The sequence below is a fragment of the Brassica napus genome, chromosome A3 (assembly GCF_020379485.1).
Source record: "Brassica napus cultivar Da-Ae chromosome A3, Da-Ae, whole genome shotgun sequence".
Classification (NCBI taxonomy): Eukaryota; Viridiplantae; Streptophyta; class Magnoliopsida; order Brassicales; family Brassicaceae; genus Brassica; species Brassica napus.
This window is the reverse complement of record NC_063436.1, coordinates 27,093,754-27,115,069: the sequence shown is the minus strand read 5'-3', so window position 1 is coordinate 27,115,069 and position 21,316 is coordinate 27,093,754. Positions and strand designations below refer to the sequence as shown.

Here is a 21,316-nt window from a genome sequence, read left to right as displayed (position 1 = left end):
ACAGTATTGGATTCTTCTTAGGTTAGTAATGAGACCTTGTTCTATATAGTTTCTCTTTCTATACAGAGAGCTGATCTTGATTTTTAAACTATATATATATTTGTATGTGTTGTGTTCCCAAAAAATGTATTGTACAACAAATACACAAGAGGGTAATGCTTTTTTGTTAAACATGTAAGAAACATCGATATGTTAGAATCACCTAATTTATATTAAGTACAAATTCTACAGTAAATATTAATTACTCATTAAATCAACACTATACAAATAAGTTGTAGTGTTAATCAAGCATAAGGTTTCATATTGTAAAACTGATAAATTGTGGAAACTATGATATTTATGGCTATCAAACAAAACAAAATGATACAATAATTGTGACTATGAAAGCTAAACTAATGCGCGAGAATATATACATTGTGAATTGTCAGTTTATTTATTTATTTTGTTTTGTGGTAAACATCCGTTACTTTATTTTTATCATCATTGAAATGCTGAGTTTCATTTTGTAATTTACTTACGTGGGTTGAATAAAAGTATATAATAAAATTTCCAATTTTTCAAAGCTATGGAGTGAAAACAAAAATCATAGCTCAGACAATACCTAGAATAAACGTTAATTATTGAAAGCTATATTGCCATGTATAGTATCTGTTTATTCTTTTGGCTAAACTATCTGTTTGATTAAGATACATAATGTAGAAACTAGCTACCTTTTTACTCGAAAGTAGATATTTCACTTTGTACAGTACTGATTAAAACTTTTTATTTCGTTTACAGAAACAGCCTTAATTTCAAATTCAATGAATCAAGACAATCATCCATGTTTCAAGTGTATATGTTTATATAAATTCACCTAGTAGTGAAAGTACATACTCCTTCATCACTTTACAGAACAGAGATAGAAAATGCTAAGCTCTCTCAAAGTCACAGAACCTAAACCCAATTCTCCGGAGCAGAAGTTTGAGTCCAACATCGTCATATCCGGTAAATAAAATCCGGTTCTGTTCCAGCTATTTTTTGTTTGGTTTGGTATGGTATGAGTCTTACCACTACGGTTATGGCAGAATATGAACTGATAAGTCTGATATTAACTCAAATCCTAAAGATGAATTAAAGTATATATTTAATGGGAATATTTAATTTCTCAAACACTTTTGTTTGGTTCCTATTAACCGATTTTTGGCCGGTTTACGTGCAGATGAAGAAGGCGTGGAGGAAAACGACAGCCCAATAGAAGAAGTCCGGTTAACCGTACCGATAACCGACGATCCATCTCAGCCAGTGTTGACATTCCGTACGTGGTTCTTAGGAATGTCCTCGTGCGTGGTACTCGCGTTCGTGAACATCTTCTTCGGTTACCGGTCGAACCCGCTCATGGTATCCTCAGTCGTGGCTCAGATCGTGACTCTCCCACTAGGGAAGCTCATGGCCACGACTCTACCGACGAGGAAATTCCGGTTACCCGGTACGAGTTGGTCCGGTTCGTTGAACCCTGGACCGTTTAACATGAAAGAACATGTGTTGATCACTATATTCGCTAATACGGGAGCTGGAGGAGCTTATGCGACTAGCATCATAACCATTGTTAAAGCATTTTATCACCGGAATCTCAACCCCACCGCCGCCATGTTGCTTCTGCAAACCACTCAGGTAAATACTCCCACTTGAAAAGAAATGCATTTCATAAAGTTATTATTTTTACATTTTAGTAATTAATTAACTGATAATAACAAATTGTAAATTTTTAATAAAGTAATTGAGTTTCTTGAATTAATGTTACTTTTAAGTTATTTAAATTTGATATTCACAAATATATATGAGAAAATTTAATATTTTTTGGATATATGAAAAATCATCCACAAATTTATTAAAGAAAACATAATTAGTAGATTCAGGTGATGATTGTTTCAATAGTTTTTAGTTTTAGTTATTGGTTTTTAGATTTTGGTTTTTGGTTTTTAGATTTTGGTTTTTGGTTTTTAGAATTAGATTTTGGTTTTTGGTTTTGCTGTATTTTTTTATTTTTCAAAAATTAATTAATACATTACTTTACAATAATACAACAAAATAGCAATAAATATTTAGATTTTACAATTAAAATTTATCAAAATACTGTATTATAATTTTAATATAAAATAAAATAACATATTTTAATAATTATATTTTATAAAAATATATTATAGTAAAATATAAATCATAAATATATATAAATTAGACAAAAAAATATTAAATTTTGAAACTACTTAGAAATTTTTCTTATATAAATTATTTTTAATTTTTAAAACTTGATAGCAATAGTTTTTCTTATATAAATATTACAAATGAAACAAAAATAAAATTGCATAAAATTTTGAAACTAATTATAAATTTTCATATATAAATTATTTATATTTTCTTAAAGTTGAATGGTAATTTTTATATTTCAGGATTAATACAATATATTGTATTAATAAAACATATTATGTTTTTATAATTTTCGTCATTTTGAATGTGATTAATAATTATTAAAATAATTCAATTATTTTATTTATAGAAAATAATAACTAAGTTTTAAAATTAAATAATATTACTTATACAAAAATTATTTACAGATATGAAACACAAATTAAAATATTTCACACTATCGTTTAAATGATATCTAATGTACAAAAAAATGTATGATAATTTTATTTTTATGAAAATATTATTTATTATTTATTAATTAAAATGTAGTAGTTTCTACAAAAAAAAAATCAAAATTCGTTTTTTATTTTTATGAAAATATTATTTATTATTTATTAATTAAAATGTAGTAGTTTCTACAAAAAAAAATCAAAATTCGTTTTTTTCATAAAAACTCACAAAAGTTGGTTTTTGATTTTTTTTCATTAATTGATTATTCTTTTCAAAAACTAGTTTCCCTAAATTTTAGGGAGTCTACTTATTGAAAATCTTGATTGGCAACTCACATAATTTTTACAAAAACAAAAACTAAACCAAAAACTTGATTGGATGAAAAATGGTTTTTGTAAAAACGAAAACCAAAACTAAATCAAAAACCACAAACAATCAACCTCTCCTTTAAGTTGATTTTTATTAATATCTACCGTGTATCGACAAGTGTTACTTTGAAAATAATTTATTAATTAACAAAGTGTTTTGGGTCTAAATTCTAAATATAATAACATCTCCCTTTCACAAAGAAAAAAAACTGCATGTAATTTTAGTTTTCTATAATTGAAACTTGATCTTATTTTGCAAGCAAAAATATACATGTGTGTAGCATATAATAAAATAGTAGTATATAAAAAAAACACATCAAAGATATCATTAATGTATCATTTATGTGATTATTATTTTTTCATAAAATAAATTAATAGTTTTTTGAAATTTACAATTTAGTATTATTAAATACATAATATTTATAGAAAAAAAAAATCTATCATTATAAAACAAAAGTGTTCTCAAATTTTATTTTCTTTATTGAACGGATGTAGTAATAGTTAACATATATACGTCTGATTTTGTTGGTTATATAAGCTGTTGGGGTATGGATGGGCTGGTATGTTCAGGAAGTTCCTAGTGGAGTCACCGTACATGTGGTGGCCTTCAAATCTCGTTCAAGTCTCTCTCTTTAGGTTCGTTTCTCTTACTTCTTCAGTTCTATAACACCACATTCTTCTCACTCTAACACTTGTTTAGTTTTGTCTGAAACTGTATTTGATTAGAGCCTTACATGAGAAGGAGGAGAAGCGTGAAGGCCAACAAACAAGGCTTAGATTCTTCCTAATAGTCTTCTTCTTAAGCTTCGCTTACTACATCATCCCTGGCTACATATTCCCTTCAATCTCATCCCTCTCCTTCCTCTGCTGGATATGGATCCGCTCTGTCACGGCTCAACAAATCGGTTCAGGGCTTCAAGGTCTAGGCATTGGCTCGTTTAGTCTCGACTGGTCAGTAGTTGCAGGCTTCTTAGGCAGTCCTTTAGCCGTTCCCTTCTTCGCTATAGCCAACTTCTTTGCTGGATTCCTCATCTTCTTCTACATTGTCCTTCCTATCTTCTACTGGAGCAACGCTTACGATGCAAAGAAGTTTCCTCTCTTTACCTCTACTACATTTGATCACACCGGTCAGAAGTTTAACACCACCCGCATCCTCAACCAGAAAACGTTTGATATCAACCTTGCCGCGTACGAAAGCTACAGCAAGCTTTACCTTAGCGTTGTGTTTGCTCTCATCTATGGACTCAGCTTTGGTACTCTTACTGCAACTGTTTCTCACGTTGCTCTCTTTGATGGAAAGTAAGTACTCTGCATGAATCTCAAATATAAGATCAGTCTTCATATAACTATAAATAGTTTAGAAAGGTTTTTTTTGTCTAAATTTAGAAAGGTTTTTATATTTTTTTAATTACAAACTAGATTTTGACCCGCACACCCGTGCGGGTGTATTTTTTTTAAAAAAATATGATGCTATTTGATTTTTATGTCACTATTTAGGGTTGGGCAAAAAAACACGAATTCGAAGAATTGAACCGATCCCAATCCGAATAAGTAGTACTAAATCCGAACCGGAATTGATTAAATATATGAATTATTCAAAATTTTGGTATTTGAAGAACTCAAATCTAATCCGATCCGAACCGAAGTATTTTGGGTATCCAAAATAGATTTATATACTTATATATATTAATTATTTTTTAGATTTAATATATATAAAAAACATCTAGAATACATATGATACTTTTAAATTCGCTTAAATGCTTGAAAATATATACAAATAATCAAACGTAAATATCTTAAATAGTTAAAATATACGCAAAACTCCAAAAATACTTAAATAATTATTAATTTTCTATCTAAATAGTTAAACTAAACCTATTTAAATTGGTTATCCAAATCCGAACCAAATCCTCAAAGATCTGAACTGAACACTAAATCCCAAAAAGAGCCGAAAACGAACCTGAACGCCCACCCCTAATCACTATTATAAATATATCCTATATGTGTCAACATAGGTTACAAAATAAGTGTTACATATAATTAATCATATTTTATACATACCATCAAATAAGTTTTCTTATAATTAATAATATTTTATACGTACAATCATATAAAGAATCACATATATTATATATTAAAATTTAATGTGAAATATAGAAACCATAATTTAAGTTGGTGTTTGAAATTGGGCTTTGTATTGTATTTTTCTTATATATATCGAAAACATTTTTATAATAGTTATTGGAAAATATGTTAGTAAAAATAAAATTTTGAATATATATATATTTTTGAATGAATTTTTGATATAAATCAATTTTAAATTATTATATTGATTTGAATATATATATCAAGTAACATAGACTCATTACTTTTCAATATAATGTAATGGACTTCTAATTTTTTTAGTAGCATAAGCCTATTATTTTTTTAATAACTTACTGCTATCCATGTTTCCAAACAATACTATTTTTTAACTACTATCCATATTCCCAAACAATTTCAATGTGTACTTCAACTTTAATAATATAGATTTGGGAACATATATATATATATATACAATTTTTTCTAAAATTTTGGGGACTATAAGCCAATGTTTCACTAGCCTATGTTCAGGACGGGTCATGTCTTCTTCAGTTTCCATGACAAATCTCTTGTTATTGCTTAGGTTTATCTGGGGGATGTGGAAGAAGTCAACAAAGGCTGGAGATGTTCATACAAGACTGATGAAGAAGAACTATAAAGAAGTACCTCACTGGTGGTTTGTTACGGTTCTCTTTCTCTCCTTTGTGTTAGCTCTTTACGCATGTGAAGGATTTGGCAAACAGCTTCAGCTTCCATGGTGGGGACTTCTACTCGCTTGTTCCGTTGCCTTCACCTTCACGTTACCTATAGGAGTTATCCAAGCCACCACAAACCAGCAAATGGGTCTTAACGTTATAGCGGAACTGATCATCGGTTACTTGTACCCGGGGAAACCACTAGCTAATGTGGCTTTCAAAACATACGGTTATGTCAGTATGTCCCAAGCCTTGTCTTTCGTTGGAGACTTCAAACTTGGTCATTACATGAAGATTCCACCGAGGTCTATGTTTCTTGTTCAGCTTGTTGCCACCATGGTTTCCACAATTTTGGTTTATTTTGGTTTATCATTATTTATTGGTTTAGTTAAATGTATATATTACATCCGGTTTGTCCCGGTTAGCTGAGTAGCATCAAGTGTATATACGTGATCATTTGGTCACACATAAAAGTAAACAGAAAGTTTCCTTATTTTGTCTTCTTCTCTCTGTCATGCGATCCTCGTTTTCTCCATGATAGCTTGAGCAAGAAGCTCCAATTTCTGTTCGTTTGTTTTACTAAAATGGTATCAGAGCGTTGAGCACAGCTCAACATCGTTTTCTGGTTCGATCGAGCTCAGTTTCGAGGTTTTCTCCTCTGTTTTCTGTTTCGCTCGATCTTCGTTTTCTGGGTTTCTTTCTCCGATCGTCGGTTATCTCACGATGGTTGTTCATCTCCGTCGCGGTCGCCGTTCCGGTCGTTCCACACGTGCTGGTAGCTCGAATCCTCTTCCTGGTAGCTCCCCTTCTGTTCCTGAAGCCGTTGCAGCTCCGTCTTTTGAAGATTCGTTTGCTCTTGCCGCCGTTATGAACCCCGACAACGTTCACTCTCCGCTGTTTCTTCATCACGCGGATCATCCAGGCTTGCAGATCGTTTCCGTACAGCTTGATGGATCCAACTACACCCAGTGGTGTTCAGCCATGAAGATCGCTCTTGACGCTAAGAACAAAATCGCTTTCGTCGATGGTTCTTTACCTCGTCCTGAATCAGGTAACCCTCTGTTTAGGATCTGGTCACGCTGCAATAGCATGGTCAAATCTTGGCTTCTCAACTCTGTTACTAAACAGATCTATGGCAGTATTTTATCGTTTGATGATGCAACTGAGATCTGGGATGATTTGCATAATCGTTTTCACAAGACAAACTTGCCTAGAACTTTTCAGCTGATACAGCAGATCCAAGACCTCCGCCAGGGCTCTATGGATCTCTCCAGTTACTACACAACACTGAAGACTCTTTGGGACAATCTAGATGGTGCTGAGCCCGCTGAGATGTGCTTGTGTTGCAACACTTTCAACTGTGCCAGTCAACGTTCTGCCAAGGCAAAGGTCGAGCGGAGCCGTATCATTAAGTTTCTTTCTGGTTTGAGTGAAAAATACTCCATCATTCGTAGCCAAATCTTAATGAAGAAGCCCCTTCCTGACCTCGCTGAGATTTGCAACATCCTTGATCAAGACGATAGCCAACGACAGTTTAACTCTGTTGTTGCTCCTGCTGCTTTTCACGTTAGTCATGACTCAGCTTCGTCCTCTGCGTTGCTCCAGTCACCTAACTCAGCTCAGTCTCCTGGTATGGTTTCTAGTGATGCCAATGTCTCTCAGCCTGGCGCTTTGAATGCTTTTCACAAGAAACCAGGACCAATCTGCTCCCATTGTAACAACACCGGTCATGTTGTGGATCGTTGTTACAAACTCCACGGTTACCCAGTTGGTTGGAAGAAAGGTAAATGGGGTTCAGATAAGTCCAAATCATCTGCAGTGGCTGCAAATGTCTCTTCCCAGGATCGTCCCTCTCCTGTTTCTGGTCTGGATAATCTTGTTGGTCAGTTAAACAAAGATCAGATTCAGAACTTCATTGCCTACTTCAGCTCTCAACTTCAAACTAAGCCTACTGAGTCTGGTTCTATTAATGTCTCTCAACGTCATGATTCTTCTGGTATAACGTTTTCCTCCTCTACCTTCAGTTTTGTTGGTCTTTTAAGTCTCGCTAACTGCGTTACTGACTTACATACCTGGATCATGGACTCTGGTGCAACACACCATGTTTCACATGATAGAGGCGCTTTTCTTAGTCTTGATACCTCTGTTAATCATTTTGTGAACCTTCCTAATGGTTCAACGATTAAAGTTGGTGGTATTGGACAGATAAAGCTCACTGCAACTCTGGCTTTGCAAAATGTTCTCTTTTTACCGGAATTCAGATTAAATCTCATGAGCATCAGTTGTTTGACATCCGATCTTGGAGCTAGAGTGACATTTGATTCTGGCTGTTTTGAAATACAGGATCCTTCCAAGGGGTTGATGATTGGAAAGGGTAGACGGACAGCAAACTTATATGTATTGGATCTGGATGCTGCAGGACATACGGATTCAGCTGTTTCTTCTATTATTTCTAACGCTGTTGTTGATGCTTCTATATGGCACCAACGTTTTGGTCATTCTTCTTTTAAAAGACTTGAGCTTCTACAAGATGTACTTGGGATTTCTAAAGCTAAGAATAAAGGGTTGTTACACTGTGACATTTGCCATAGAGCTAAACAAAAGAAGTTATCTTATTCTTTAAATCCTAAGCTTTGCCCTCACCCTTTTGAGTTACTACATATCGATGTTTGGGGGCCATTTTCTGAGCCAACACAAGAGGGTTATCGCTACTTCCTCACAATAGTGGATGATCATACACGAGCCACTTGGATTTACTTATTAAAGCTGAAAAGTGACGTTCTTACGGTATTCCCGGAGTTTATTCAAATGGTGGAAAGACAGTATTCTGCTAACGTGAAGTCAGTACGCTCAGATAACGCACCTGAACTTCGTTTTGATGCGCTTTATAAAGCCAAAGGAATTGTTTCTTATCACTCTTGCCCTGAGACTCCTGAACAGAACTCAGTCGTCGAGAGGAAACATCAACACATCCTCAACGTTGCCCGTGCGTTGATGTTCCAGTCTGGAGTTCCTTTAACCTTTTGGGGCGATTGCATTCTTACCTCGGTATTTCTTATCAATCGGACACCTTCTCCAGTGATCTCAAACAAGACCCCATATGAGTTATTAACTGGTAAGCTCCCTGATTACACACATCTGAAGACATTTGGTTGTCTCTGTTATGCGAGCACTTCTCCCAAACAACGTCACAAATTTCAAGATAGAGCTCGTGCTTGTGTCTTTCTTGGCTATCCCTCTGGTTATAAAGGTTATAAACTGATTGATCTTCAGAGCAACTCTGTCTTTATTTCTCGGAATGTGGTCTTTCATGAGGAGTTATTTCCTTATCTCCAAGCGTCTTCTCCTACTGGATATGAGGACTTCTTTCCTCGGTTATACAGTCCTTCGTCTTCAGTGCCGTCTGTACCCTCCCCCAGCTCCCCTGTTGCTTCTATTCCTCAAGTAATTCCAGATGAGGTCTCTCTTCCGGCTAAACGAGTTTCACGACCACCAAGTCATCTTCAAGACTATCATTGCTCTTCTGCAATATCTTCTACAGAACACCCTATCTCAAACGTTCTGTCTTATGCTGCTTTATCAGATCCTTATATGATCTTCATCAACGCGCTTAACAGCATCCCTGAGCCTTCCTCTTATGCCCAGGCTGTCAAGTTCAAAGAATGGTGTGATGCAATGGGGATTGAGATTACAGCTTTAGAGGACAATGAAACTTGGATCATTTGCTCTTTACCTGAAGGAAAGCAAGCAGTGGGTTGCAAATGGGTATTCAAGATCAAACTAAACGCTGATGGAACAATCGAACGCTATAAAGCACGCCTTGTAGCAAAGGGGTACACTCAACAAGAAGGCTTGGATTATGTTGAGACTTTCTCTCCTGTTGCAAAGGCAGCTACTGTGAAGCTTCTTCTTGCGGTTGCAGCTGCCAAAGGTTGGTCTTTAACTCAACTTGACATCTCTAATGCATTCCTTAACGGGGATCTAGAGGAAGAAATCTATATGACTCTACCACCTGGATACTCACCAAGACAGGGGGAATCATTTCCACCTGACGCTGTTTGCAAACTGAAGAAATCACTTTATGGTTTGAAACAAGCTTCTCGTCAATGGTTCCTGAAATTTTCAGAATCTCTACTCCAGTTGGGTTTTACTACTTCTTCCGGTGATCATACGCTATTCACCAAACACGCTGGTAATGTCTACATGGCTGTACTGGTTTATGTTGACGACATTATTATCGCAAGCAGTTGTGATCATGCTACAGAACTTCTCAAGAGTGCTCTGCAAGCATCCTTCAAGCTCAGAGATTTGGGGCAACTTCGTTACTTTCTTGGTCTGGAAATAGCTCGTTCATCTGCTGGCATTACTTTGTGTCAACGAAAATATATTCTTGATCTCCTTACAGAGACTGGATTACTCGGGTGCAAACCTGTCTCCATACCCATGGATCCCAGCATAAAACTTTCAACAGAGGATGGTGATCTCCTGGAGAACGCAGTGATTTATCGTCGCCTCGTAGGGAAACTTCTCTACTTGACATTCACTCGACCTGACATCACCTTCGCCGTTCATAAGTTATGTCAATTCACTGCCTCTCCTCGTGCACCACATCTTCACGCAGCTTATAAGGTCCTACATTACTTAAAAGGCACCATTGGACAAGGTCTTTTCTACTCTTCTACTTCTGATATGAAGCTCTCTGCTTTTGCGGATGCGGATTGGGGAACTTGTCCCGACACTCGTCGAAGTGTCTCAGGCCTTTGTATGTTCGTTGGTCCAGCTCCTCTGTTCTGCGACAACACCGCTGCCATTCACATTGCCAATAACGCCGTGTTTCATGAAAGAACCAAACACGTTGAACGTGATTGCCATGTTGTTCGTGAGCGGGTTAAGTCAGGTATGATCAAGACTCTACACGTCCGTTCGGAGAATCAGCTAGCCGACATTTTAACTAAACCTCTTTACCCTGGTCCCTTCCGTCATCTATTAAGCAAGATGGAGTTCATCAACTTATATGCTCCATCTTGAGGGGGAATTTTGGTTTATTTTGGTTTATCATTATTTATTGGTTTAGTTAAATGTATATATTACATCCGGTTTGTCCCGGTTAGCTGAGTAGCATCAAGTGTATATACGTGATCATTTGGTCACACATAAAAGTAAACAGAAAGTTTCCTTATTTTGTCTTCTTCTCTCTGTCATGCGATCCTCGTTTTCTCCATGATAGCTTGAGCAAGAAGCTCCAATTTCTGTTCGTTTGTTTTACTAAAACACAACTGTCTGTTTTGGGACCACATGGTGGCTTCTGTCTTCGGTTGATAACATCTGTGTCCAGGAGAAGCTTCCTACAGGTAGCCCGTGGACTTGCCCTGGGGACCAAGTGTTCTATAACGCATCGATCATATGGGGAATCATTGGTCCTGGAAGGATGTTCACTAGTAAAGGCGTTTACTCCGGGATGAACTGGTTCTTCCTCATTGGCTTCCTTGCTCCTGTCCCTGTCTGGTTTTTTGCAAGGAAGTTCCCAGAGAAGAAGTGGATAAAGCAGATTCATGTCCCCTTGATCTTCTCAGCTGCTAGTGCAATGCCGAGGGCTAAGGCTGTGAATTACTGGTCGTGGTTCATTGTTGGTGTCGTTTTCAACTACTATATCTTCAGGAGGTACAAAGGGTGGTGGGCGAGGCATAACTACATCCTCTCTGCAGGTCTTGATGCTGGTACGGCGATCATGGGAGTGTTGATCTACTTTGCGTTACAGAACAACAACATAAGTTTTCCTGATTGGTGGGGGAGTGAGAACACGGATCATTGTCCTTTGGCGCATTGTCCCACAGAGAAAGGGATTGTGGTTAAGGACTGCCCGGTGTTCTAGAGCGACTTGCTCTGGAGTTTCTCAGACCTGAAGGAGAGAGTGATGGTTGCTGCCAAATGGCTCGGCGGCTAATATATTATTGTGAGTTTATGATGTTAGGAACTCAAACAATGTTAAAATAATGATTTGGAATATATCTTTCTTAAGAAGTAGTAAGTGACTTCGGATTTTTAAACATGCATCTTGCAATAGGAGATCATAACTTTAACTCAAAGAGAGAACCTGAACAGGAAAGATCAAATTAACTTGAGTTTGAGATTAAGAGAGATAAGAAAATGGACCACAACAAGAAGTTCCAAGAGATGTTGTTTCGCTAGTAAAAGTTATAAAAAGTGTTTCAAGACATAGGGAAGTACCTTAAGCACCTTTTGTCTGTTTCTAAAGCTATAAGAACAAGATTCTATTAACTCCAAACAAGAGTCTACAAGAGCTAAGCATGCAGCTACATCACCTTATGTTTATTAGAATATGTTGAACATAACTAGGTGATGTAATGTAATATGATAAGACTACATTAACTGATGGCTCCTTATAGAGTAGCTGTGCTGCTTCCATCTGCTCCAACCACCTTCACACAAAGCTAACAAGTGCTACATAAAAATTTATTACTCACAAAAACATCAAATATTACTACAAAAACTGATATAATATTGTAATATGGTAGCATTGGCTAGTTCAAGAAACTTGGCTGCTTCTGTTTTATTTTTCTTTTTGGGTACAAAGGAGCTCACCAGTAACCTTAGCTAATAGTAACATACATCATGATCAGTTTGATGTTCACTGATATAGCTTATTCCTCTCTTACCACCAAATCCCCTATATATTAATAGAGAAACATTTGAAAAGTTATAATCTGAAATTTGTATTAATTAAAAAACTGTCCAGCTTAGGTATCAGTTAATTAGCATAACAATTAATATGACGTGACATCTTTATATTCAATTGAAAAACAAAGTTGGTCCAAAATATAGATGGTGATTCCCCTAGGGATATATTTAATTTTTTACTTAAACTAATAAAACACATTAGGCCATCTCCGTGTATTACGTACCTAGCGTGAGAAAAAAAAAGTCATTCCACTAAATGACTATTAACTTAAGATTACCTTATTAAAAGAAATAATAAAAGACAATTACCTTAATCCAATGAAGAAATAAATGTCAAATATATAAGATTTGATAGAGACTTCGAGAATAGGGGTTTAAAGAAAATCTTTATCACCAAGGCAAATTAACTACGTTAACCTAAATATGCCAAACTATATAGAAATTGAGTACGTAGATCATTCCACATGAATTCCCTGAGTTATAATAATATTTAGTTAACATAGGTAGCAATTTTAAGCCTACGTTAACCTAGCCGATTATTGTTCAGTTTCCAAATGAATTCCATGAGTTAAAATAATATTTAGTTTTAGGGAAAATGAATTTTGGGAAACCAGTTCTTATTTAATTTTTCAAAATAATTTTAAATAGAACTATTACATCTGTGGAAGAGTATTAAATAATTCGTCCAACTCCCGTGAGTAATTTTATGGTTACATAATAATCAATTTGCTTTTATGGTTCAGAATTTTAATGTATCACTAGGCTGAAACCAAGCAAAAGCTTTGGGTGGAGTGAGACATACGTAAAAATCATATATTCAAAATAAGATTGTTCACTCAGGAATTTGATCTGGTCTCGGCTCAATTTTTTGATATTTTGGTTTATAAAAATTAGATATCATATTAAAATATATTTATTTTGGTTCGGTTCGGTTTATATATTATCGGTTTTTGATTTATTCAATTTTATACCAAAAATAACTTAAATTATATGTATCTTCTATTATATTTTGTCAATTTAAATTTGTGTGACTAAAAATCAAATTAATTAAATACTCCTCTAATTTTTAAATAGAAAATTTTTTCTATTATATTTAACTATTAAAAATAATTGTTTAATAAATTAGTTATTACAGATTTATAAGAAGAAAATAAAAATGATTAATAATATACTAAATTTAAGACAAATAATAATTATTAATAATTTTTCTTCTTCTTATAAATCTGTACTAAGTATAATTTATGGGCAACTATCTCAAAAAGTCTTTTTTAAAGTTTTTATCACAAAAATAACCCTTAAAAATAAAATGACCAAAATAGTCTTTTTTATTTTGAAATTTTTAATTTTAATTTTTTTTTTTTAATTTTAAACTCATCTCTAAAACCCAACCCTTTAACTATAAACTCAAAGTCTTAGATTAGTTAACCCTAAGAGTATAAATGCATATTTACCCTTCAATAAAACCTATTTTGGTCGTTTTCCACTTTGGAGGTTTATTTTTGTGAAAATAAACTAAAAAAAAAATATCTACGGGAATTGCTCATAATTTCTTTAACAATTATTTTTACTAATTAAATATAATAGAAAAACATTCTATTTGAAAATTAGAGTAGTATTTAATAAATTTGATTTTTAATCATAGAAAATTAAATTGACAAAATGTAATAGAAGATAAATATAGTTTAAGTTTTTTTGGTAAAATTGAATAAATAAAAAACCGACAATATGTAAACCGATCGAACCAAAATAAATATGATTTTAATATGGTAACTAATTTTTATAAACCAAAATATCAAAAAACTGAACCGAGACGAGACCAATATCCGAATTGAACTATCCCATTTTGAATATATGATTTTTATGCATGTCTTATCCCACGCAAAGCGTGGGTCTCATCCTAGTATAATTATAAACATCAATCAATTAATATAGTGCTGTATTTTTGTTATTTGTCAGAATTCCTACTGTTTGTGGATGCTAAATTGTTTATCAAACCCAAAGACCAAACCGGATGAAATCAATTCAGATAAGGTGAAACGACGACGTATAGAAACAACGGCGCATAATGGTCTCGGCTGGCTCCACTTGACGACGACGTGTGAAAGTGAAAGTAAATAATAATAAGCTGTTTATTTCGTTTGATTAAAAACAAAATAATTTTGTTTTCTAGTTTTTGCAATTTTCTGCTTATAGAAAAATCGTGCCTGCCTTTCTCTCTCTCACTTACCGATTGAGCTATTTGTTTTCGTATTGGTGTGCCTTCACCGCAAAACCATCGTCAGCTTCAACCACCGGAGCCGCCGTAAGAAAAGGCTCTTCATCTGCCGTGGCGTAAGGCTTTTTTTCTCTTCTCTTCTCCTTTATCTACGATTTCGCGGTCGGTCGATCTACCACGCCTCTGTCTCCCGGAAAAATCGCGATGGGATAACAAAAAAAAATTGAGATTTGAGAATCAAGCAACTAATAATCAAATCCCTATCCGCTGGATTTCGAGTTATATAACGAGAGATTCATCATTCATCCCTTCTCTCTGAAGTTGTAACTGAATCCGAGAATTTTGGAATCTAACTAACTCGATCGCCTTTTTTTTCTCGTTTGCGTCGATTCTCCGTATAGCTTAAGCACTTCTAGATTCAGGTTTCGATTCTCAGGATTATAGATTTTGATTAGGTGTGGGGTTATTTGCCTAAATCATGCTTTGTTCCAAGACTATTAACAAGAGAATAATAGTACATTGGTTAATCTGGAAATGATTTTTGGACTTTATCTAAACGCAAAAAGTTAAAGATTGTATTAGGATATGCCTCTTTTCCGCTTGTGTTTTGTTTTACTAAAGAACTGAAAATGATGAATCTTGTTTTGTTCCGTGGCAGATATTTTCTGGAGGTCTACAAAGTGTTTGCCTTTCTTAACGAACTAGGAAATGGTTAAAAGGTACGTTTCTTTGTTCATTATGTATTATAGGTTTCTTTGCAAGTTATTCGAAAGTTCTTACGGATTTGTTTGTTGTGTGACAGTCATGGAGAGTTTTGATTTACTAGAGATATCATGACGCAGTGCGTAGACGGTTTCAAGCATGTATGCAACTCTCTGTTTCGGTGTTTTGATCTCGAGATATACAAACAGTCTGGAGGGCTTGGAGACCCTGAACTACTTGCTAGAGAGACAGTTTGTATGCTCTCAGCTCCCATGCACTCTTTGTTTTTCTTCAGTAGTAATGATTCCTTTGGTTGGTGCTCTCTCTTTTCTTCTGTGTTTTGATAAAGAGTCGTTTGAGTGCAGTTAGCGTGAGTGAAATAGAGGCTCTCTATGAGCTTTTTAAGAAAATCAGCAGTGCTGTGATTGATGATGGGCTAATAAACAAGGTTTGTAGGATTTATATGTCTCTTCTTTTTGTCACGCAGTTATTATACATCTCACGCGTATTGCTACTTCTTTTGGGCAGTCCTTCTGATTTTTTTTATCTCGTGTCCTGTTGTAATTGTATCAGGAAGAGTTTCAGCTAGCCTTGTTCAAGACAAATAAAAAAGAAAGCTTGTTTGCAGACCGGGTAAGTGTTTGTAATCTATTTGCTAAGATTCTATACAAAGATATGCTGACATGCTCAATCACAGGTCTTTGATTTGTTCGACACAAAGCATAATGGAATACTGGGGTTTGAGGAGTTTGCCCGCGCTCTCTCCGTCTTTCATCCAAACGCTCCTATAGACGACAAGATTGATTGTACGCCTCTGACCCGAGAAACCAGTGTAACAAATTATCTGATGTTCACTTGCTTCAAAGTTCATTAATGGTTACCTGGAATATCATTTTGCAGTTTCGTTTCAGCTATATGATCTTAAGCAACAAGGTTTCATCGAGAGGCAGGAGGTAAAGCTGTACATATATATCTTCAAGCTCCATTCAAACCGTAATGATCTGCTTTGCCCTTAAAATTGCGACTAACTTTCTTATCATTGTCCAGGTGAAGCAAATGGTGGTGGCTACTCTTGCTGAGTCAGGCATGAACCTATCAGACGAAGTCATAGAGAGTATAATCGACAAGGTGTGCTTTCCTTCCTTACTATTTCTGGTTCCGTTGTACTAGTTACCAACTCATGTAGGTAGTTGTGAATGAAATAAAGAGTGAACTCTGAGTTTATGTGGCAGACATTTGAGGAAGCTGACACAAAACATGACGGGAGGATAGATAAGGAAGAGTGGAGGATCCTTGTTCTTAGGCACCCTTCGCTTCTGAAGAACATGACACTTCAGTATCTCAAGTGAGTTCCTAAAAACACTAAGCCTATTCTCTCTTAACTCACGTATAATTAAAACCAATCCCTCTCATAATCTGTGCAGGGATATCACCACTACGTTTCCGAGCTTTGTGTTTCATTCTCAGGTGGAAGATACCTGAGAACAGCATAGCAGATCAAACAGTTTGGCAAGTGTGTTTGTTTTCTCAGAGTTATGTATCAAGTTTATTTGTTTTTCTTTTAATCTCTCTGAACTCTAGTTTCCAAGATTTTGTTGTTTCTCCTGTGAAAAAGAAAAAAAAAACGAAAACAAAGTTGTATTTTAATCTATTCCCAGTTTGGTTTATGTTTTCTCCTCCTAGCAATCTGTATGTATACTACTGAATCTTGTGATGTTCACTAATTGATCTCAGTTAAGAGCTTTTTCTGCTAGGGAAAGCGAAGAAACAGACAGGAAAACGAAAACTAAGGTTTCTCTCTTAATTGTAACATTTAAGGAAGCGAAGCTGTTTAGCGAAGGAGAAACAATGTGTTAAAAACCGTTAGTCGGTCCTAATCTTACATGCCCCACAAGACCACAAGTTTTATGGTGTATTGCCCCGTATATAATCAGTCCCTCTTTGTGCTTCTTCGCACTGACGCGGACAAATCTGGCGCCTCTTCTTCTTATCCAGAATCTAGAAGGAAGAAGACGACAATGGCTATGGAGATTGCTCATGCCCAGCTTTTCGTCGGATCATCCATGAGATTAAGGTTGGTTTCTCAACATTCACCTATCGTTATCCCCCCTCGGTTTGAGAGTTATGTAGCTGGAGATTGAACTTTCATTAGCAGCTTGGGAAATTCTAGGAACGGCGTTTCCCGTGGTAGATTATCTTCTATTTCGGCCGTTCATCATCGTCCCAGAAGGATGTTTATACAGCTCGCAGGGTTGGGTTCGGTCTTGACTCTAGTGAATCTTCCTGGTTTAGCTGCGCCAGTTCCTGAGATGAAGGAACCTGAAGTTATCAGGTAAAAATGATCCTTCTCTAAGGTATCTAAACCCTTTCCAACTACACCATGAATTGCTTACTGTTCAATGTGCTTCATCATTGCTTTGAGGAGCCATGTACAAGAAAGATTTTTCCCTGGAGTAAGTTAGTTGCTCATCCTAGTTTTTTTTTCCTTTTGGTTTGGTGATTCAAGTGTCCAGGACGTTGAAGCTCCCAAGTGGCGTCAGGATTCAAGGTACTGTTCTTCCACAATAGTCCTTTCTGTTGCTCTTTTCATTAGAAACATACATCTTCAGACTTGTAATTGGATATTCGTACAGTATGGTTTCAGATGTAATGGAAGTTCTTAAAATTTTTGCAGAGATAATTGAAGGGGAAGGACGAGAAGCTCATGAAGGGGACCTGGTGGAACTTAACTATGTATGTCGACGTGCTAATGGATATTACGTTCATAGGTGAGAGATTTCATGCCAATATTCAGATGCCTCAATAGTTTCTTTCACTCAAAGTCGTTTCTTGATTTAGCACGGTGGACCAGTTCAGTGGCGAAAGCGCTCCTGTCAAACTTTTTCTTGACGGCAATGACGTACTTTAATCTTACACTCAGCTTTAGCAATGTAACATATATCAATTCGATTATGGCCTGTTTTAACAATCTGCTTGGCAAAATAGGTTATCGAGGGCTTGAAGGAAGTATTGGTGGGCATGAAAGCTGGAGGTAAAAGCATGAAACAACAAGATTCTAGTCTTTGGATGAATCTTCTGATCCTAACATAAATCAGTGTTTTCAGGGAAGCGGAGAGCACTGATACCTCCATCAGTAGGGTACATAAACGAGACACTGAAGCCAATCCCTGAGGAGGTACCCATATTCATTTAGTCCTCCCTTTAAGAACAAATGAACTAACACATAATGTGAATGCTATGTCTTTGTGGATGCAGTTTGGACCCAGACGCAGCCTACTATCGCACGCGAATGAGCCTCTGGTCTTTGAAGTCCAGCTCTTGAAAGTATTATTATCTTCTCCACCCGGGGGTTAGGTCTGTGTCTTTAATAGATCCGGGTTTAACCTTTTTAGTTTACAAAAAAAAAATTGTTAATCAAGTATTTGTGTTATTTTCTTTTGTAAATTAAATCTGTAATACAAATTACATTAAACTACTAAGTTTGTCCTTTTTTTCTCCTAAGCTTTACTTAATTTGGTGATGCATAACGAAAATAAGTAACTTAACTCGTAAGACAGTTGCTGTCGCAGAAACGACACCGTTTAACCAAACGATTCACACCGAGTCACCGATCGACGGGTTCTCTAATTACACTACCAAATCCATAACGCACGCGAGAATCTCTGATCCGCCGTCGTTCTGATCCTCCGCTTTTTGCTTCCGTCGAAACTTTTGAAACCGAATTGAGCAAAAGAGCTTGAGACAATGTCACAAGGATGGTTTTCGCTAGGCGGGAGTACCAGCGCAGATCAGCAGCAGCAGCCGGAGCAGCAGAAATCAGGTTCGTCTCTGCTCGCGGATTGGAACTCTTACGCGGCGGCGAGAGATGTGGAGGAAGGTGGCGGCGGTAGCGGAAGCTTTGGATTCGACATCGAATCCGCCGTTAGATCTGCCAACGACACTGTTTCCGGCACCTTCAGTGTGTAAGCAAGCCGTCATCCATTTCTTTCCCTAATTCGAGTGTTGTATAATGCAATTGCTCGCCTCAGTTTGTTTATTCCGTTACTGAATCTTGAGAAGATTGAGGATTCTAGTGTTAGTGAATCTATCTTATCAATAAGATTGTTCTTCTTTTGATGATTTTTGCAACTTTTTACATGTATTCAATGACTAAACAGGGTTTCGAAGGGAGTTAGAGATATTCCGGGGAACTTGTCGTCAGCAACCAGCAGTATGCCATCAGGGAAAGCCTTGATGTATTTCGGTTTACTTCTCGCAAGTGGTGTGTTCTTCATCTTCATTGCCTTCACTATGTTTCTCCCAGTCATGGTGCTTATGCCTCAGAAATTTGCCATTTGTTTCACCCTTGGATGCGGATTTATCATCGGATCATTCTTCGCTCTTCGTGGCCCACAGAATCAGCTCGCGCACATGTCATCCATGGAGGTATGCTTCGTTAGTTATATAGTGTATGTCTCATGCGTTAAAGCTAAGAGTGAGTTCCTTAATCTCTTTATAATTTCTGTGTGTCTTGGCTTTCTACAGAGGCTTCCTTTAACAATAGGTTTCATTGCCACCATGGTTGGTACCATATACGTCTCCATGGTTCTTCACAGCTACATTCTCTCCGTGGTCTTCTCCGTCTTGCAGGTACTGCATTTCATTTCCAAATCGGTCGTTAGATGGAACCCCATGAGTCTCCCCATCTTAGCAACTAACATTAGACTCTCTCGAACAAGTGTGGTGTTTGCTTACCCTGCTTCTTCTTCTTCACCCCATCGTTTTGGATTGTACAAAAAGATACTTGTATAGGTTTAAGAACTTGTGCTTGCTAAATCTTATACTGAATCTCATTAATTGGCGGGGTATATGTTTGCTTTGTGGTAATGGACAGGTTCTAGCGTTGGTTTACTACTGTATATCCTACTTCCCTGGAGGATCATCCGGCATGAGGTTCCTAAGTTCTGCTCTTACCTCATCTGTTCTAAGAGTTTTTGGGAGATGAGCTTTTCTCTGGTGTATAGAGTTTTTTCGAAAAGACATTTATGATCTTGAAAGAAATGTTAAAAGGTCCGAACTCCGATGCTATCACTCTTTTCTTTTTTACGATGCTGTTGATTACTGGTGAGCATATATATAATGTTTAGTTCGTTATTTTCAAATGATTTTTAAATTATCCTCATTCCCAATTAAGATCGGGTGATCACAATTTCAATTTGTGTTTGTTTATTTACTACTCGGCTACGACAAAAAAAACAAATTACTACTAGGCCACGACATTTAGTTGGGCCCCTTGTTTACTCAACCGGCGGTTATGATTTGATTTGGAACACTCCCATGTCTTCCTCTTGCTGCGTTTCATCGCTTCGTCTAATCCCATTCGTTATCTTCAGCAGTCTTGTTTGTTAAGCTAAGGTTTTTTGAGAGCCGATGGGGTTTGTTAAAACTTAAACCCATTTGGTGAAAGTGGTGTGGACAGTGTGCTCTCTCCATGGCGTGGTCCTTGGAGTATACCATATAGACGACAATGGAAAGCTTTTCTTTTTTGTTGTGTAAACAGCGAAAGCTTTAATGGGTTGGCTTTGTAATGAGTGGGGGACCGTGCGTGTCGCTTTAAAAAACTGGTAAAGCAGATCTCGGTGGCCTTTAAAGTATGAAAACTACGATGTTTTTTTTTTAACTTGTGAAACAAGTCAGATGATGATTTGTGTCTCTGCCTCCGAGTTTGCTTAGACTGTTTCGATATAAATATTCAAATAAGTTAGTTAGCCAGAAACGCATAAGAATGTTATGGAGATTATAAATCATAGAGGTAAAGCTTCAATCAAACAACCTTGATTAAGAAGAAGAGCCTCGTATGTTTTTGTTTGGTGAAGTGGTTTGACGTTTCTTATAATATACAGTACATGATTGATTCGAGAAGGCTGAAAATTTGGGCCCGGGTCAAAGTAGGTAGCCGTAGC

General features: G+C 36.3%; 4 protein-coding genes across 6 annotated transcripts; all 4 read left to right on the top strand.

The window, feature by feature from the left end:
- The first annotated feature begins 599 nt into the window (after positions 1-599).
- LOC106444646 (oligopeptide transporter 5) lies at positions 600-6,187 on the top strand. The gene is made up of 5 exons (XM_013886098.3): positions 600-984; positions 1,199-1,650; positions 3,520-3,617; positions 3,708-4,280; positions 5,647-6,187. The coding sequence occupies exons 1-5, from the start codon at positions 906-908 to the stop codon at positions 6,185-6,187; spliced, it is 1,743 nt and encodes a 580-aa protein (XP_013741552.2). The 5' UTR covers positions 600-905.
- An 8,418-nt stretch (positions 6,188-14,605) lies between these two features.
- Positions 14,606-17,041, top strand: LOC106440891 (calcineurin B-like protein 3). Its single transcript, XM_013882658.3, has 10 exons — positions 14,606-14,788; positions 15,331-15,391; positions 15,475-15,629; positions 15,740-15,822; positions 15,948-16,007; positions 16,072-16,180; positions 16,275-16,327; positions 16,422-16,502; positions 16,607-16,719; positions 16,799-17,041. The coding sequence occupies exons 3-10, from the start codon at positions 15,506-15,508 to the stop codon at positions 16,854-16,856; spliced, it is 681 nt and encodes a 226-aa protein (XP_013738112.1). The 5' UTR covers positions 14,606-14,788; positions 15,331-15,391; positions 15,475-15,505; the 3' UTR covers positions 16,857-17,041.
- Positions 17,042-17,247: 206 nt separating this feature from the next.
- On the top strand, positions 17,248-18,875 carry LOC106440889 (peptidyl-prolyl cis-trans isomerase FKBP16-1, chloroplastic). 3 transcript variants are annotated; one of them, XM_013882656.3, is made up of 8 exons: positions 17,248-17,448; positions 17,530-17,706; positions 17,888-17,922; positions 18,049-18,142; positions 18,213-18,273; positions 18,360-18,405; positions 18,479-18,549; positions 18,630-18,875. In XM_013882656.3, the coding sequence occupies exons 1-8, from the start codon at positions 17,258-17,260 to the stop codon at positions 18,726-18,728; spliced, it is 774 nt and encodes a 257-aa protein (XP_013738110.3). In that variant the 5' UTR covers positions 17,248-17,257; the 3' UTR covers positions 18,729-18,875. The 3 variants fall into 3 exon arrangements, with proteins under 3 accessions (XP_013738110.3, XP_022572658.2, XP_022572657.2); XM_022716937.2 differs by having other exon boundaries at positions 17,294-17,448; positions 17,545-17,706; XM_022716936.2 differs by having other exon boundaries at positions 17,336-17,448; positions 17,527-17,706.
- Positions 18,876-18,945: 70 nt separating this feature from the next.
- On the top strand, positions 18,946-20,570 carry LOC106440890 (protein transport protein sft2). Its single transcript, XM_048763813.1, has 4 exons — positions 18,946-19,336; positions 19,532-19,799; positions 19,899-20,003; positions 20,248-20,570. The coding sequence occupies exons 1-4, from the start codon at positions 19,119-19,121 to the stop codon at positions 20,356-20,358; spliced, it is 702 nt and encodes a 233-aa protein (XP_048619770.1). The 5' UTR covers positions 18,946-19,118; the 3' UTR covers positions 20,359-20,570.
- Positions 20,571-21,316: the final 746 nt, after the last annotated feature.

What these genes read in the sequence shown, in the direction of transcription:
- LOC106444646 (XM_013886098.3), top strand. Translation starts at nt 906, where the DNA reads ATGCTAAGCTCTCTCAAAGTCACAGAACCTAAACCCAATTCTCCGGAG. An exon ending in GTCCAACATCGTCATATCCG is followed by an intron (nt 985 to 1,198) that starts GTAAATAAAATC and finishes GTTTACGTGCAG; the next exon opens with ATGAAGAAGGCGTGGAGGAA. An exon ending in GTTCAAGTCTCTCTCTTTAG is followed by an intron (nt 3,618 to 3,707) that starts GTTCGTTTCTCT and finishes GTATTTGATTAG; the next exon opens with AGCCTTACATGAGAAGGAGG.
- LOC106440891 (XM_013882658.3), top strand. Translation starts at nt 15,506, where the DNA reads ATGACGCAGTGCGTAGACGGTTTCAAGCATGTATGCAACTCTCTGTTT. An exon ending in ATGATGGGCTAATAAACAAG is followed by an intron (nt 15,823 to 15,947) that starts GTTTGTAGGATT and finishes TAATTGTATCAG; the next exon opens with GAAGAGTTTCAGCTAGCCTT. An exon ending in ATGACACTTCAGTATCTCAA is followed by an intron (nt 16,720 to 16,798) that starts GTGAGTTCCTAA and finishes TAATCTGTGCAG; the next exon opens with GGATATCACCACTACGTTTC.
- LOC106440889 (XM_013882656.3), top strand. Translation starts at nt 17,258, where the DNA reads ATGCCCCACAAGACCACAAGTTTTATGGTGTATTGCCCCGTATATAAT. An exon ending in AAGGAACCTGAAGTTATCAG is followed by an intron (nt 17,707 to 17,887) that starts GTAAAAATGATC and finishes TCAAGTGTCCAG; the next exon opens with GACGTTGAAGCTCCCAAGTG. An exon ending in GGTGGGCATGAAAGCTGGAG is followed by an intron (nt 18,406 to 18,478) that starts GTAAAAGCATGA and finishes CAGTGTTTTCAG; the next exon opens with GGAAGCGGAGAGCACTGATA.
- LOC106440890 (XM_048763813.1), top strand. Translation starts at nt 19,119, where the DNA reads ATGTCACAAGGATGGTTTTCGCTAGGCGGGAGTACCAGCGCAGATCAG. An exon ending in GTTTCCGGCACCTTCAGTGT is followed by an intron (nt 19,337 to 19,531) that starts GTAAGCAAGCCG and finishes ATGACTAAACAG; the next exon opens with GGTTTCGAAGGGAGTTAGAG. An exon ending in CGCACATGTCATCCATGGAG is followed by an intron (nt 19,800 to 19,898) that starts GTATGCTTCGTT and finishes GGCTTTCTACAG; the next exon opens with AGGCTTCCTTTAACAATAGG.